General features: G+C 45.5%; 2 protein-coding genes across 2 annotated transcripts; both read left to right on the top strand.

Annotated features, from left to right (window-relative positions):
* Positions 1 to 5,562: 5,562 nt before the first annotated feature.
* LOC118473562 (L10-interacting MYB domain-containing protein-like) lies at positions 5,563 to 6,503 on the top strand. The gene is made up of 2 exons (XM_035963406.1): positions 5,563 to 5,883; positions 5,958 to 6,503. The coding sequence occupies exons 1-2, from the start codon at positions 5,563 to 5,565 to the stop codon at positions 6,501 to 6,503; spliced, it is 867 nt and encodes a 288-aa protein (XP_035819299.1).
* Positions 6,504 to 9,077: 2,574 nt separating this feature from the next.
* LOC100284888 (uncharacterized) lies at positions 9,078 to 12,184 on the top strand. The gene is made up of 3 exons (NM_001157783.2): positions 9,078 to 9,464; positions 10,502 to 10,710; positions 11,293 to 12,184. Exons 1-3 carry the CDS (start codon positions 9,194 to 9,196, stop codon positions 11,923 to 11,925), a joined length of 1,113 nt encoding a protein of 370 aa, NP_001151255.1. The 5' UTR covers positions 9,078 to 9,193; the 3' UTR covers positions 11,926 to 12,184.
* Positions 12,185 to 18,049: the final 5,865 nt, after the last annotated feature.

Below are 18,049 nucleotides of genomic sequence, written 5' to 3'. Positions count from 1 at the left end.
CCTTCGCCGTCACTCCGAGCATCTCTCCAACTTTGGTATAATCTCCACTCATCTATTTTATGACCAAAGGAGGAGAAAGTACTTCATTGGGCTCTAATGATTCCGTTTTTGGCGATTCATGCCAAAGGGGGAGAAAATATGAGCCCAAAGCAAAAGGACCGCACCACCACCTAATTTCAAAATATAATTTTCAATTGTCAATTTGGGTCAATTTGGTATCTTCTTGTGTTCAAAAGAGGGCGAAAGGAGTATTTCAAAATTGATTCATCAAAACCCTCTTGAACACTAAGAGGAGGACTTCACTGAGGGGGAGTTTTGTTTAGTCAAAGGAAAAGCATTTGAAACAAGGGGAGAAAATTTCAAATCTCGAAAATGCTTTGAAAACTCTTATTCATTTACCTTTGACTATTTGCAAAAAGATCTTTGAAAAGGATTTACAAAAGAAATTGCAAAAACAAAACATGTGGTGCAAGCGTGGTCCAAAATGTTAAAAATGAAGAAACAATCCATGCATATCTTGTAAGTAGTTATATTGGCTCAATTCCAAGCAACCTTTGCACTTACATTATGCAAACTAGTTCAATTATGCACTTCTACATTTGCTTTGGTTTGTGTTGGCATCAATCACCAAAAAGGGGGAGATTGAAAGGGAATTAGGCTTACACCTAGTTCCTATATAATTTTGGTGGTTGAATTGCCCAACACAAATCTTTGGATTAACTAGTTTGCTCTAGTGTATAAGTTATACAGGTGCCAAAGGTTCACACTTAGCCAATAAAAAGACCAAGTGTTGGATTCAACAAAGGGCAAAGAGGCAACCGAAGGCTCCTCTGGTCTGGCGCACCGGACTGTCCGGTGTGCCACCGGACAGTGTCCGGTGCACCAGAGGTCTCAGACTCCAACTCTTCTCTTTCGGGAAAATCCAGAGCCGGCGCGCTATAATTCACCGGACTGTCCGGTGTACACCGGACAGTGTCCGGTGCTCCAAAGAAGGCACGGCTCAGGAACTCGCCAGTCTCGGGAATTCGCGAAGGCTGCTCCGCTATAATTCACCGGACATGTCCGGTGTGCACCGGACTGTCCGGTGCATCCTCGGAGCAACGGCTCTTCGGCGCCAACGGCTACCTGTTGTGCATTTATTGCGCGCGCAGCGCGCGCAGGAGTCAGAGTCGCCCATACTGGCGCACCGGACAGTGAACAGTGCATGTCCGGTGCGCCATCGGACATCAAGGCGGGCCCAGAAGTCAGAACTCCAACGGTCAGATTCCAACGGCACTGATGACGTGGCGGGGGCACCGGACATGTCCGGTGTGCACGGACTGTCCGGTGCGCCATCGAGCAGACAGCCTCCACCAACGGTCAAGTTGGTGGTTGGGGCTATAAATACCCCAACCACCCCACCATTCATTGCATCCAAGTTTTCCACTTCTCAACCACTTACAAGAGCTAGACATTCAATTCTAGACACGCCAAAGAGATCAAATCCTCTCCAACTCCACACAAGTCTTTAGTGATTAGCGAGAGAGATTTGCCGTGTTCTTTTGAGCTCTTGCGCTTGGATTGCTTCTTTTCTTTCTCACTTGTTCTTGAGATCATAACTCCATTGTAATCAAGGCAAGAGGCACCAACTGTGTGGTGGCCCTTGCGGGGAAGTTTTGTTCCCGGCTTTGATTAGAGAAGAGAAGCTCACTCGGTCCGAGGGACCGTTTGAGAGAGGGAAGGGTTGAAAGAGACCCGGCCTTTGTGGCCTCCTCAACGGGGAGTAGGTTTGAGAGAACCGAACCTCGGTAAAACAAATCCGCGTGTCTCACTTCATTATTCGCTTGCGATTTGTTTTGCGCCCTCTCTCGCGGACTCGTTTATATTTCTAACGCTAACCCGGCTTGTAGTTGTGTTTATATTTGTAAATTTCAGTTTCGCCCTATTCACCCCCCCCCCCTCTAGGCGACTATCAAAGAGCAATTAAGTGAAGAAGTTTACACCGCTTGTACTTCTCTCTCGAACTTGGCTTTAGCTTTCACTAATCCAATAGTAGTCCAAGTTTGTTTTGTTAAAATATTTTTACAAGATCACCTATTCACCCCCCCACTATAGGTGCTCTCATTAACGCGCGGAGTGGTCATTCGGGCTCGTGCAGCCTAACAAAAGCATGACCATGCCCTATGCACACTAGGGCATGCCTCAGCCTCCTGCATTAAATGTGAGCGGATGAGCTTGCTTCCAGCCGAAGGCTTGTGCCACGCGCCGACGGGCCACGTGGCAGCTTTGGACCTCTACCTGAGCGGAGAGTGGGGGCCAAGAGCGCATGCTAGCTTTAAGACCTGCCCCCTGCCAGGAGTCCAGATGGCACACGTGGTGGTGCGGGATCCGCCTGTGGGGGGGGACTCATAATAGTAGTAAGTGAGCAGTTCCACCCCTGGGACACATGTAGGGATGGCAACGGGTTTGAAACCCGTGGGTAGAGGGTTTTCAAACCCGTATCGGTGAGTTTAATACTAAACCCGCACTCGTACCCCATTACCCATGACGAGTACAATATGCTACCCATACCCGCGATCCACGGTTTCCACAAACCTGCGGGTATACCCGCGGGCACATAATTATACACATATTTATATATATCATCTATATATACATATATTTATAGACACATATAAATATACATGTATATATACACACACACATATATATATATATATATGCCATTGCGGGTACGTGGATTTGCATGCATGGGTATACTATTTTGACACCCGTGAGAAAAAATCTGTCGGGTTTAGAATCAAACCCACACCCGTACCCACGGGTACAGACGCACAACCAAACCCGCACCCTATAGGGGTTTTACCCGCGGGCACATGGCGGTACCGGACTTGTCCCCGAGCGGGGAGTGGGTCCCAAGACCAATGGTCCCATCATACGGGTATGGACCCATGTGCCCGGCTACTCAGTTTCTTAGTGCGCGGTTATAAGTAACCACGCAGGTATCTGACTTTGGTATAGTAGAAGAGGGTACCCCAGTTTCAGGGTACCGACACGCTAATAAATATGTATAAGAGATAAACATTCATGCACTTACTAGAGATAAGCATGTACGAACAATAGTTACTCTAGATAGATCTGGACATAAAACCCGAGCCCGAAGCCCAAAATCCAAAATACCTGAACCCGTACCCATTTAGCCTGAAACCCGATACCCAAATAGTTTCAGCGGGTATCGAAACTGAAAATCCGAATTTAGTTCGGGCCTAATTGGGTAATAGTCTGCGGTACGTGAATTACCCATTTAACCCGAAATATCCCAACTCCCGCGCGCACTAGCAGTAGCAGGCCACCAGCTCGCTAGCCTAGGGCTGGAAACGAGCCGAGCCGAGGTCGACTCGGCTCGTGAGCTACACCTTAAAACTAATATTGTATTACATAGTTAATTAATAGTGTAAAAATATGAAATAAATAATCATAACCCGACATTACAAGTAATCTAAATTATAATTGTCATATATACATCATTAAAGACTAAGAAACAAGTCAAATATCTATAAAATTATCTAATATCCGTCATTATTGTAGGTTGATTAATTTTGTGCAGCTCGTGAGTCAGAGCGACTCGACTCGTTGTCTCAACAAGCTCGAAAACCTGGCTCGATTCGGCTCGCTCGAGGCTCGTGAGCTGCTTCGAGCTCGAGCCGGCTCGCAAGCTTCGAGCTCTTTTTCCAGCCCTACGCTAGCTCGTAGGCCGAGCAGTAGCGCTAGCGCGTTGTGCCCAGTGGCTAGTGCCCACGTCCCAGTAGCCTGTACCCCACGCCATGCCCCACGGCCCTGCCAAAGTCGCCCACGCCCAGACAATGTGGCTGTTTGGTTCAGCTTCTGGGCGGCTTCTGGCCGCCAGAAGCTGAAGGTGAAACCAAACGCCCAACTTCTCGCGCGGCTTCTGGGCGAAGCGATTGGGTAAGAAGCCGCCCGCCCACTTACCTCGCGAAGCGCCGCTGAGTTGGCTTCCGTCCGAAGCCGCGCGCAGTTAGCCTAGGGTTCCCTCGAACGCTCCTCCGCCGCCGCCGCGAACCGAACGGAGCGCCGCCGGTCCGCACCACACGCATCGCCGCTGGTGTACGCAGGTACGAATCCCTCCTCCCATTGTCGTCCCCACCATCTTCTCCTTGCATTGCCGCGTTTCCTTCACCCTTTTCCTCTGTCCGTATGGTTGCCGCAGTGACGCCGCCGCCCTTGCTCCGTCGTCAAGGTTCCGCGTCGTCCCAACCATCGCGTCTGCATCTTCGTAAGGTACGGTGCACCTCGCGTCCATCCTTACCCACCCCGTTGTGATGTCGTGTTGCTAGGGTTCATCCTCGATCCCGCGACACCCCTCCCCCTCATGTCCAGTAGGTCCACTGTCATCAACCACGTACTAACAGAACATTTTTCTTCATTGCCGCCTACAGATTTTCGTATCACTTCGACTTGAAGGTGTTCGGTTCCAAGATCATCTGGGATTCGAGGACTTCGGTTGCAACCTCCAGTCAAGCAAAGGTACCGTGCAAATCAATTTGTGGTTGACTTATTTGTCACCATACATGCTGTGTATGTGTTCCAATAACGTGGATCCATGGCTTGTTTTAGTTCATTCTTTGTCAGTACACCTAAACAATGAGTCCACGGTTAGGATAAGAGAACTAAAACATTGTTTGTGGGGGGGATGTTATTATTTTGAATACAGAAGAGATTACCAAATATTGTTCCCGGTTAACTCCAATCCATTGATATGTTCTATCCCTCCTATTAAGGGTTGAGGGAGACACTCCATGATTGCCAACCTCATTATCTTTATGATTATAGCTTCAACCCAAATTTGGTAGAGTATCTAAATGGATGTAAGTTCATTGTCGTACTGTCTAGTTCACTAACCACCTTAATCCACATCAGATGGATTCAGCAGACTCCATAACCGACAAGGCAATTGGAAGGATGCAAGAGATTGCGGACAAGATTTTTTCCGTAGCTCGTGAAACTATTCGTCCAGGACGCGGGTTGACCTCTTTTGAGGCTACCAAATTACGTGTAGCATTGGAGGACATTGCTTGCATGCTTGAGCAAGACTCTCTGGTGTTGCAAGAAAAATTGGACAACGTGAACAACGTAAACAACCCTGCGGACATGAGCTATGAACCGTCTGCCTTGTCCTCACCACCCCCAGCTGAGGAGTACCTTAGTCCGGATTGGGACTTTGCTGAACACTTTGCAAACTTCTGGGGTGTTGAATATGACTCCGACCAGATGCCACCGTTTAGTGACAATGAAGTTTAACTTGGATCATGTTACAGTAAGGTGTTAGTAGTGCGACTGGGATAGATCAGGCTTTTGGTCAATGGGACTTTGAAATCTGTTCGTTGTGCTTTTGTGTTCAGCAGCACTTTCATTTCGTCACTCGCTTTATGTAATTATGACAGACGAATGTGACTGCTTATGGTACTACTTTATTTCATTATGGTCAGTTCCCTGTTATTTATGTTGTCGTAGTTACTGAAACTTGAATACGTTTTTTCAATCGTGTACACTATTTGTCACTAGATGGACAAGTCTGGCAAAGTGATTGCTAAGTGGGATAGTAGAGCAACAAAAATTTACACAGAAATATGTGTAGAAGAGGTCAATGCACGGAACAGGCCACAACAATTCCTAAACGCCGAAGGGTATGCTAACCTGATAAGAAAGTTTAAGGAACGCACTGGTCGCACGTACACAAGGGATCAAATGAAGAATAGGTGGGATTCGTTGAAGAGAATGTTTACCCAGTGGAAAACTCTTAATGAAAGGGCTACAGGTCTTGGTCGAGACCCTCATACTGGTTCAATCAGTGCGCCAGATGAGTGGTGGGCCAAGCAAAATGAAGTAAGTAGATCTTTTTTTTCCTAGACTAACAATAGTATTGGCCATCTAAAACTAGGAACTACCATTTGGTGCAGGCAATGCCAGGTTGTATTATGTTCAAAACAGCCCCCCTAGAGAATGAGGACGAGCTAAAGGTTATGTTTGGACCCATTGTCTGCACAAATGAAAGAACCCTTGTTCCTGGCGTCGAGGATGCTAATTCATCTTCTGATGATCATTTGGAAGCCACTTTAGGTGGGGGTGAAAACAGCACACCTGATCCATGCTCAAATGCGACTGGGAAGCGTAAGGTGCGTCATGATTCTCCTAAACCAAAGAAGAAAAAAGATTCGAGGGAAGAGTACATGAAACGCCTTGTCGAGGCTTTTGAGTCACGTTCAAGGACCACTAACAAGTCCATAACCTCTAATGAGACCGACCCTGTGCGTATTGAGGTGAGTGCGCAATTGCAACAAGTGATCGATGATGGATCACCAGAAGGCAGTGACCTCCATTTGTTTGCCACTCATCTGTTCACTTCGAAAAAGTATAGAGACATATTTTCTGCACTCAAGACATCAGAAGGGAGGAACGCTTGGCTGCGCCATGCATTCGAGATAGATGTTAAAAAGTCCACCTAGATGCTGCTGGTCCGACAACAGAGGCTTATGTTCAGTATTATGTTAGTTGTGTCTGCTTAATGACTCATGTCGTGTCAGTTTTCGTACGTATCATTTTCGCTTTCAAACAATTTTCCAAATATTCGAGTTGAACATGTATTTGAATAATCAGAGTTGTAAGTTTGTGACCAATATGAATCTGTGAACTTTATATGCCTTGTAAACTGTTCGGCTTCTTTAATATGTGTTTTATAAACTGTGGTTGCATATGAATTTGTGGCTGTTGGTTGTGTCCATGCAGATGTGTGACCCTTATGAACACACATCTGATGATGAAATGGATGAACACACATCTGATGATGAAATGGATGAAACAGATGGAGAAATGCTTGTTGCTCTGTATGCTGTAGACATTTGGGGCAGGCATTTCAGTCAGGCTCCTAGAAGAACATTGGTCGAATCTGGTATTCAATGGGTTCAGAGAACGTTGGAGATTAGTAACGACTGTTTCGACATGTTTCGCATGCGAAGAACTGTTTTTAGACGATTGCATGGCACGTTGGTACAAAATTATGGTCTGCTTCCAAGCCGGGGTGTCAGTACTATGGAAGCTCTTGGCATATTCTTATGGGCATGTGGGGGTCCACAATCGTTTAGGCAGATAAGAAATAAATTTGGTCACTCATTGGAAACAATTAGCCGCAAGTATAGTGATGTCCTTAATGCACTTTATAAGATGTCATCTGACATAATCAAGCCCAAAGACCCAAATTTCATCGAGATTCATCCTCGTTTGCGAGAGGCGAGGTTTTGGCCACACTTCAAGGATTGCATAGGCGCAATAGATGGTAGTCACTTTCCAGCGGCAGTCCTGGCCTCGGAACAAGCGAAATATATTGGCCGGCACGGTTACACGTCGCAGAATGTAATGGCCGTTTGTGACTTCGATATGAGGTTCACATTTGTTGTCACAGGATGGCTAGGTTCCGTACATGACACAAGAGTACTACAGGATACTTTAATAACTTATGCGGACAGGTTCCCCCATCCACCGGAAGATATATAAATATTTTGTACATTTGTAGAATACAGTACATTTTATGTCATATGTATGTAACATTTGTATTTTATGTTTGTGCAGGTAAATACTATCTTGTCGATTCGGGTTATCCAAATAGAAAGGGGTACCTTGCACCTTATAAGGGTCAGAAGTAGCACATTACGGAATGGCAAAATGCGAGGCAACCTATTGGGAGCAAAGAAGTATTCAACTATGCACACTCATCGCTACGAAATGTTATTGAGCGATCATTTGGGGTGCTCAAAATGAAGTGGAGAATTCTATTAAGTCTCCCTTCATTTTCGCTTGAGAAACAATCGAAGATAATTATTGCATGTATGACTTTGCATAACTTCATTAGAGATAGTGCTCTACACGATAGAGATTTTGATGAAGTAGGACCTAATAGCCTCAGTCATGATGTACCTGCAGGTGAGAGTAGTACTAGCACATCTGATGAGTTAGACATGAGTGATTTTCGAGATGCAATTGCTAATGCATTAGTGTCGTAGTTAACTTAGTGATTGTAACGGTACTTATGATGTAATCAACTCCACTAATTATTTTGTAATGACCTTTTCTGCGTTATGGGTTTCATTTTATCGTTTGTTCTAACAGAATCTGCAATATGAGAATCTGATTATCCAAACACGTAGATTCTGACAAACAGCTTTTCTGCACAGCTGGCGAACCAAACACCTAAATTCTAACCACCAGCTTTTCCGAACAGCCAGCTTTTCCCCACAGCCAGCTTTTCAGATAAGCTGGTCAGAAAAAAGCCGAACCAAACACGCTCATTGAGACACACACCCATGTTCATGTGCCCGTGTGCCTGTGCTGCTAGTCCTGCTACTGTGTCGTGTGACTGTTCGTGTGTTATGTGGTTGTGCCTGTGTACTGTTTGGAATCTGTACTTCTGTAATGTTGTGTGTTACTGTGTTGTGCGGACGTGTGTGCTCTCCGCTACGTGTGAGTGAGTCGAGTGACTTTGTGTTGTGCTCTCTACGTGTGAGTGACTGGAACTGAATTTTTGTATGTGCTGTTTGGTACATGGTTGGTAAAATTGGGTACTTTAGTGTTACTCGAACCCGTACCCAAAATTGTGGGTACCCAATTTTTTTTTACGGATTTGGGTTTAGCTACTTGAAACCCGAAATATAAAAAATCCAAAAAGTCCGATCCGAAATTTCAGGTAAACTCGAACGTCCAGCCTGAACTCTAGAGGATTAGAGAAAAGGTTCCAAAGGAGAGATAGCAACACGTCTACTTAAACTTATCAGTAGTGGACAATGTAAAATATAAGATGTTGAATTATAGATAACACTATTTGTAGAGTGAAATTTAAAATATATGATGAGATTGAGGATACGACAGGCATTGCCGGAGATATCCTAATAATCGTATGCCAGCCACTAACAATCCTATGCCAGCCAAGTCGAATTGTCGAAACACTTTATTTTGTCCATAAGAAAAAGGAGCTTCGACACCATTCACCGTATCCGTATCCCTCCCCACCTTTTTCTTTCCCAAAAAATACGGCCCACAACGCCCAGAAATAAAAAGGAAAAATCCGGGAGAGGATAACAAAAAAGAAAAAAACCACAAAGAGATTCCTCTCACCACCACCAACCCTAGACGATCCTCCTCCGCCATGATGCGGGACGGCGTGCCTCCGTCGGTGGCCGGCTCCGGCGGCGCGGCGGGCGGCGACGGGCCCAGGCGATGCTCGCAGTGCGGGCACCACGGGCACAACGCGCGAACCTGCACGGCGCGGCCCGTCAAGCTCTTCGGCGTGCGCATCGGGGACAAGCCCATCCGGAAGAGCGCCAGCATGGGGAACATCGCGCACCTCGCCGCGGAGGGCAGCGGCGGCAGGGAGGAAGGGTACGGCTCCGACGGGGAGCGCCCGCACAAGAAGCGAGGTGAGATGGCGGCCGGGGGACAGGGTTTTGGTGAATCGTGATCCCTCTGTTTCCCCAATCTTTTATTCTTTCCTGGGAGGTAGGCATTGTTGTGCGAGAAATGATGCGATTCTAATGCTCATCAGCGCGATTGTGGCATCGCTCATTTTCATTTTTGTCGGGAGGCGAGAAGAATCGTATGTTGACGGGTTTGTTGAAAGTGAAGGTTCAATAAGAAATTAAGAATTGTAGGTTGACGATTTGTTGAAATGAATGTTTTTTTCGCGATTTGATTCGGTTGCTTGCTGGGAGAACTGGTGGTCTTGTTTCCTTATTCGATTAGATTACCCGCGGGAGAGTCTGGGAGGTCTGGTGCTGTCAAGCTGTTCCTATATTCTCAGGTGCTATGTCACCTTTGTAGGGTCTTCAAACTCTCTGTCACCTGTTTAGGATATTCAAATAATGATGAGGATGTTAAGGTGTATTTGGTTGTTCAAACAAATATTGTTATATATTGTCTTTCCTGGTTTCTGCGGACTGCTAATGTCAATGCATTGAATTTTGTTGTCAAGATGTGATGCCTACTGTTGACGATTTTTGCTTTAGACCTTTTTGGTTGTTTCAGGTTAGTTGTCTCTTTTGGCTTGCCCTATGTTTCATGCATTTTGCAACTTATTAATTGAGTGCCGCCTGTACATTGCATTTGCGCTGTTGTCATTCAGGTTGCTGCCATTTGGCGATGGTTGGTTGACCAAACTTTGTGTTTTATGAGACAACAAGATTGAATTCCTGTTATACTTATTAATTTGGTTGCATATTTGCACCATGTGTGACAATGCACCCTTCATGTGCCTCTGAATACTGTTAAAGTGCTTCTTTCCAATGTATGTTTCATATGACTGTTTTAGTTTGATTTTTATGACCTCAGTACTACTTCAATACTGGCCCCTCAGGATCTACACATCGCCATTTCCACTCTGCACTATGTTTCATATGATTGATTGCTCCGATTTCCAATTTCCATAAACTACAAATTCATGTTTTTGTTTTGCTGACAGGTGAGGCATGGACTGAAGAGGAGCACAAGAAGTTTCTGCTTGGGTTGAATAAGCTAGGGAAAGGCGATTGGCGTGGTATATCCCGTAAATATGTTGTTTCAAGGACACCTACTCAAGTGGCTAGCCATGCGCAAAAGTATTTCAATCGCCAAACAAATGTGCATAGAAGAAAGAGAAGATCAAGCCTATTCGATATGGTGATTGATGACGTGAGTCTCTCTCTATTCACCTGGTAACGTATTTGTAGGTGGTGCTTATTCTTTTCCTTTTGTTGCTAGCTGTTTGGCGGTTTTTTCGCAGCAGTTGTGCTTAAATAAATGCTTGCACAGGTTCTATGTTTTCATATGCTTATTCTTTTTCGTGTCGTCCCTGTTGCATTTGCTTCTGGTTACCTAGAAATGCTTCCATATATTCTATTCTTTTTTGCATGCTCATGCTTGACTTAGCTATGCTTATTCTTCACCTCTTTAATACCTTTTACCTTTGTTGCTTTAATAAGTCGTGCAGTTGCTTCTGCTTACCTAGACATGATTCTACAGGTTCTATTCTTTTTTGCCTGCTCACGATTGACTTAAATTATTTTTATTCTTCACTGCCTATTATATCTTCTTTGTGGCACGGGTGTAATATATAGTGACACTAAAGTATGAGAGTTTCGAGCTCCTTATTACTGTGGCACCCCATTTTCTTATGCCTGTTTGTTGGAGCTCCTTATTATCATCAAAGTATTTATTTACTTATTTCTTGACCCCTCATTTGCTAATGAAAGTTTTTTGTGTTTTTCTTTTCAGCCGTCTGATCAACTTCCGCTCTCGCGTTCATCTTCACAAGAAATGGAGCAGCAACATTTAGATGATCCACAGCCTGTTGCAGCCCTGCCTGCACCTGTGGTCTCTCCAGCTACTGTGGTACCTCCTGTGCCTGTGGAAGTGTCTGCTTCAGTTCCATCGCCAGTTCAGGTCCCAGTTCCAGTTTCAGCCCCAGTGATGACATCTCAGCCTATGGAACAGGACTCAGATACCACAAGTTCAATTGCTGGAGAGGCAGGAACGGTGATGCCAGGAGCCATGCCCCCCTATCTTTATCCAATGATGATTCCTCCTCCATACTACCATACTGCTTTTGTACCAATGCCCTGCTACGGTTATGTTCCTTTTTACTGTGAGCCACAAGGTGCTGCACAGGCTCCGCATGAGGTTGTCAAGCCAGTGGCTGTTCATTCAACGCCTCCACTGAATGCCAAAGACCTTTACAACATGTCTGAATTGAGCCTGAAGGGCGACTCGAATGCAAACGGTGGTGTGCCTGCTTCCCCCTTGCCTCCGAAGCCGATCGGTAGACCAGAGAGGCAATCTGCTTTCCATGGCAAAGGACCTACACCTACCGGTGGCTCGTCAGGTGGACTGATTCCTGCAGTCAAGTGAATTCGATTATGCTCCTAAACATGCCTTCATGTGTATGTAATACTAGAAATAGCCAAATCGTAATAGCCGCCTGTGCTGCTAAAATGGTGGTGTGTTTTCTAGCAAAATATCTATACTGCTCATTTTAGCCTTCACCAGTTTGGAAGTCATGATCCGAGGGTAAATATATTGTTAGCTTGTTGTTTTTGCAATAGTCTTCTTTTTTTCCCCATCAATTTGCCCCAATTTTCTTCATCAATCCTTAAAGTTATCAATTATTATTTGTTTTGCCTTCTGTTCTCATCAATTTGCTCCGGTTTTCATCTACCCCCAACATTATCAATCGTGTATCATTTCCTCGCTTTCTTTCTGCACATAATTTTGTTGAATTCTTTGTAGTTGGCACTTGTTACAATTAGTTACTAGTCAGTAGCTTTGTTCTTGAAAGAACTTACCATTGCACATGTTGTGTATCCCTTGATTTTCTAACACCTGAATGTACATATTGTTTCTTTTGCAATGGCTACTAGGAACCCAATCTTCCTTTACTAATCAGATGACAATACCATAGTGCAAAGCATAACAACGTCCCAATTAATCTACTATTGAGTGTAGACAATTTGTCTCGCTTTGCTGTACATTACACACAACTGCTACTTGATTTTGTGCTCCTGGTGTCTCCAATTCCCCAATTGTCTACAAAATTGGTAATGTAGTCCATGTGACCATTCCTCGCACCAACTCATCTTTCTTCTATGTCACTCGGGTTTATGAAACTGAGACGAATCGTGGTGCTGTGCCCCCTATATATATAATATAGAAGCAAGAGGATGTGGGGTTATATTTACACTGCTCCTTATTTCTATACCAACCGCATGTGGAGAGAGACATGAGCAGACATAAAAGGGAACAACTGATGCTCACACCGAGGGTGTTTGATTCAGCTTTCTGAACCGCCAAAAATATAAAATCTCAACCAAACTGGCGGTAGAATAAATTCCTGAAGCAGTTCTCGCATATCACAGCCAAGGTTCACCAAACCGGTTGATTAATCTGGCTTACAGATAATCGGTAATCATCGTCGATCGGTAACAGTGTTTGATTTAGCTTTCTGAAACGCCAAAAATGTAGAATCTCAACCAAACTGGTACAACGGTAGAACAAATTCTTGAAGCAGTTCTCGCATATCACAACCAAGGTTCACCAAACCGGTTGATTAATCCGGCTTACAGATAATCAATAATCATCGTTGATCGGTAACGCCGATTTACGAGTTTGAATTTTGGAGACTTCAAAATTTTTGAAAAAGAAATTGATGCCAATTTTCCTATAAATACTATGGATTATTTGATGACTTTCCACTAAAACCAAATTTGAAAACATGCAACTGGTTTCAAACTAAGAATCAAATAAGTTTTGGAAAAATAAAAAAAAAGAAAAACCACTATTTGGGTCGGTCTCTTATATGGCCCAATAACCCCACACACAACCCTAACTGCCGGCCAACTCTCTCACTCGCTTCCTCTCCTCCTCCCCTATCGAGTCTGCGTCGCGTCACTACTTATCCGATTCCTCAACGGCGTGTCTACTAGCCGGCCGATAAGGCAAACAAATCGACCGGTTCGTCTCCTGCTCAATCTAGACAGTAAGCCACCTCGTCCACGCGAAAAATCGTCCGATAAATCGACCATAGATCTTGGCTAGCAGTTAGTTGCAATAGTTGGACACTGCCGAGCCCAGCCACCGGTTTGAGCTGGCTAATCGGTTCCTTGCGCTGATTAGCCACCCGTTGAAGCCGATTAATCAGCCCCAGTACCTGACAAGCCGACGCTCGTGTCGTAGCCAGGGCTTGGGGATTTCCCCTTTACACTTTGAAATTTTATATATTAGCATTGGTAATTACTGCTACTTGCAATAACGACTAACAATACTTGCAATAATAGCTCATAGCTCATGTTATTGGTATTTTCAGGAATGTCGGATCAGATCAATCTGGTTTGGGAGCACGAGTACAATATATATCCTAGATTCAAGTTCAAGTGTTGTAATAAAAAGTGGAAGAGGCAATGCTACATGTTTTAAACAACACCTTGCATCGTGTGTGTAAGTGTGTTGAACACTAAAAGGGCCTGCTGGACGGTCCGCCCCTGGGCTGGACGGTCCGCCCCTGGGCTGGACGGTCCGCGGTGGTGCGGACGGTCCACGCGGTCAGAATTAGTTAGAGTTCCGAGTTTCTTGCGGGATTTGTTAGCGAGAACCGCAGATTTAGCTCAGAATATAGATTGTAACGGGTCCAGACCTCCCCTCTATATATACATAGAGGACTACGATCGATTAATCATCAACAATCGAATCAATAATCAGTTTATATCTCGTTTTTACCTTAGGCATTAGGAGCAGTTCTAGTTTAGCTCTAGATTAGCCTTTCCCCACCCTAAATTCTTCGCTTCGGCTCTACGTCGATTAGAGGTGTCTAGGGTGGCCTACCGACCCTAGACGAAGCATAGGATCTCTCTACCCCGACGGAGTCCCTCTTGGGAGCGAGATCTAGGCGTTGCCGGTGAACTCCGCCGCCCCTGGGCACACGCGGACCGTCCGACCCGTCAGGCAGGGAACCCGAGCCCTGTGCCAGGTCGTGGACCGTCCGGCCCCTGGCCGCGGACCGTCCACGCCTGTGTAGAGAGCACCGCAGCCGGTTCTCAACGCAGTGATTAGCGCTCGAATCGACGCGAACACACTTTTTTTGCGACTTCGCTGAGGACAACACATATAGACCTATCAGATCAGCCCTTAATGGTCAATTCAAGGGATAACTCTGACGTGTCCTCCAGCAATATCATACAACCGACTTGGGAAACCTTGCGGCACATGAACAACTCCAGTTCGAGTAGCACAAGGAGCAGCTGATCCAAGAAGAAAAGGCGAAGTTCCTGGCCAACTTCAAGGTGGACAGGAACAAAAAGGTCGTTCGGCAACGGGCGACAGATCTCGCTTCGCTCCAACCTACCACGACTACCCCCGAGGTGAGCGACACAAACGAGCTCCAATCTCTTAAAAATTATATAGATGAGTAGCGAGACCAAATGCAAAATATCGTAGGGGGCATGCAAAAAGATTATAGAAGGCTAGTACGTGCGTTTGATAAATCTACTGTTGCAAATTTTCCTTCGCACGAGGTTAAATTGGGGGGAAACACGCGTAATTCATCGGCTACAGGTTGTCACGACTAGTGACAAGCCCTTTATGGAATGCCGATTGATACATACCTTGAGCAACCACAACCTCCTACACACATCAGCGATAAATTAGCCGATCTGCGCATGTCCAGACCGTCTGCACGTGAGCGTGGACCGTTCGGGTCAGCAACGACCGGTCCCATTTTTAATGAGTTACCGAGATATGCGTCCAAGCCACCACATGCTATGCAAGCCCTAAACTACCCAGTCGGACCATCCGCATACAGCGACGGAAGGTCCGACACATGGTTGTTTGAGGAGGATTGTTACCTAAATCCTCACCTGTCCCAGCAACACTTCCCATCACACTATACAATGCACCAGCCCATTAATACATCATCCCAAGCACATGGGGGTGAGTACTTTCCGGCTCCGCCTAGAAGGCTGGAAAGGAAGGGTCAGTCCTATGAACCATATAGGGCAAATAGTAATGCACCACAGAACCCAAACCAATGGGGGAAAGACAACAAACTAATATCCAAACAATCTCACCCATGGTAGAACAAAGAGCTAGTGGTCTCCCACCGGTTGCTATTGATATAGTAAGGGAAGAAATAGCCAGGGTATTCCGAGATAAGCTCAGAGTAAGCATGGCCCCGGGGGAGGGGGTAGCCATATCGGAGACCTTATGACAGCCGATTTGACCATCACCCATACCCACAGGGAACTAGGATACTCGAATTCGCAAAGTTTTCTGGTGACCAAGGTAAGAGTACGCGTGAACACATAGACCAGTTCTTAGCGCAATTAGGAGAATTAGCTGACATAGAGGCGTTCCGCGTGCGTTTATTTTCATTATCTTTGACAGGAACCACATTCGCATGGTATGCCACATTACCTCCTAATTCCATTTGGTCATGGGGGGATTTATAACAAAAATTCCATGATCATTTCTTTTCCGGTAAATATGAGTTAGATTTGGTAGACTTAGTGGCCCTGCGACAAGGGTAAGACAAATCGGTTAATGATTACATCCGAAGATTCTGGGATACAAGAAACCGATGCTTTCATATTCATTTGGTAGAAAAACAGCTAACATGATTAACCTTTAATGGATTGCGATATTATTTAAAAGAGAGATTAGAGGGCGTCCAATTTTTTACGCTAGCACAATTACATCAGAGAGCTTTGGCTTGTAAAAACCGAAGCAAAGAAACTGCTAAAACGATTCGTCACAACGTCCATATAGTAGAGTGTGACTAGAGTAGCTCAGACGACGAATCAAAAGAAGTTTACGCTTCCGAAATGGTTTGGCCCAAGCAGGCCAAATCTTCGGCTTGTTCCTCCTTACAGCCGGTTCAAAAGAAACAACAAGAGGAGGTTAAATTTACATTTAATGTTGGCAAATGTGATAAGATATTCGATGAATTATTAAAAAATGGCAACATTATGATAAATCATATTGTTCCACCTGCCGACGAACTAAAACGTCGTGCATATTGCAAGTGGCACAACTCCTTTTCCCATGCCACTAATGATTGTAATGTATTTCGACGACAAATCCAATCGGTCATTAACGAGGGACGATTGAAATTTCAGGAAATACAGGTGGATACGGATCCTTTCCCAATGAATGTGATCGACTTCGAGGTCAAAAAGGTCCTAATTCGGTCTAGCATGGCCGATAAGGGCAAAGGCAAGGAAGTCATCATCGGCAACGCGCGAAAGGCCGATGACAATAATAAAATTTCTTGTAGGAAAGTGGTGGCGGAAAATACTCCTGATGGAGGGGAGACTTTGAAAGTTACCATCACCACCTCCAACACTGGGGGACAGGCACAAGCAGGTAGCCAGGCACGTGAACCTATTTTGCGCATCACGGACGGTCCGACGCACAGACACGGACGGTCCGGGACACCTCCGAACAGTCTGGATCATTCCAGCGGACGGTCCGGCAACGCCTAGGAACCACGACGACCACATACCTTCAAACCACAACGACTAGAAATAGGTACGTGAAAAACTAATACAATTAAGACAGCTGGTCGGCTAGTCAAATCTGACTCGACCTTTGATCAATTATTATCTAAATATGTGAAAACGAAGGCCGACCCAAGTGACCGGCCACCAAAATGTCGCTCACCTACCAAGGAGCGACAACATGTAAGACTGATTGGAACACCTCACTAATCGGCAAGGACAGATGGTCATAATATTCAATTAAGACCTAATGTGCCTGCGTGGACACCTCCACCTTCATATACACCCATGCCATATCATTATACATACATACCGCCACCACCATATATCTCGAATCAGATGCGGGGCATGCCACCATATCCATTCGAGATACCACAATACCCCGCTTGGGGGGCACACTAATCATCTGTTTTTGACAGGTTGACGCCTCCCGTACAAGACCGATTGAGAGCCCCTCAATCTGGTCAACGAGCATAGGCCCAACAAGATTGCCAGACCACTCGGCCCCAAAGGCCGACTAATCCGGCAGGGGGTATATAGCTATAGCCTCCAACAGGACGACAAAAGGAGACGTCATCAAAATAGGAACAACAGATGTTGTCATACAAGAAAATAACGAAGGGCCGATGATTTTTGGTGAATCGTCCAACACAAGCAAAAAGGAAGATACGACTGTCAACAAAACAGCCAATCCAAAATACTCCATGCCCCGATGGTGCCCATCGGGATTGACACGATCGCAAAAGCGAAAATTACAGCGCCTAAGAGCGAACGAGAACCAGGAAAAGAAGGCAGAAAAGATATTCAATGACACACATCCATAGTACCCACCACCACAAAAGAGATGGAGACCAAAGGCCGTTGAGGAGAAGCAAATGACCAGAAAGACAGAAAATAAAACAATAGTTGTGCAGCTCTCTGCAGGTATGGCGGACAGTCCGGCTATAAAGGCTGGACCGTCCGCACAGAGCGCGGACTGCCCGACCCCT

Source organism: Zea mays, chromosome 10, assembly GCF_902167145.1.
Source record: "Zea mays cultivar B73 chromosome 10, Zm-B73-REFERENCE-NAM-5.0, whole genome shotgun sequence".
NCBI classification, from domain to species: domain Eukaryota; kingdom Viridiplantae; phylum Streptophyta; class Magnoliopsida; order Poales; family Poaceae; genus Zea; species Zea mays.
This window is presented reverse-complemented; position numbering and strand designations above follow the sequence as displayed.

Bases quoted from the DNA above. Each gene is read 5' to 3' on its own strand.
- LOC118473562 (XM_035963406.1), top strand. From the start codon at position 5,563: ATGGACAAGTCTGGCAAAGTGATTGCTAAGTGGGATAGTAGAGCAACA. The intron at 5,884-5,957 runs GTAAGTAGATCT...CATTTGGTGCAG, and splicing joins GGTGGGCCAAGCAAAATGAA to GCAATGCCAGGTTGTATTAT.
- LOC100284888 (NM_001157783.2), top strand. From the start codon at position 9,194: ATGATGCGGGACGGCGTGCCTCCGTCGGTGGCCGGCTCCGGCGGCGCG. The intron at 9,465-10,501 runs GTGAGATGGCGG...TTTTGCTGACAG, and splicing joins GCGCCCGCACAAGAAGCGAG to GTGAGGCATGGACTGAAGAG. The intron at 10,711-11,292 runs GTGAGTCTCTCT...TTTTCTTTTCAG, and splicing joins TCGATATGGTGATTGATGAC to CCGTCTGATCAACTTCCGCT.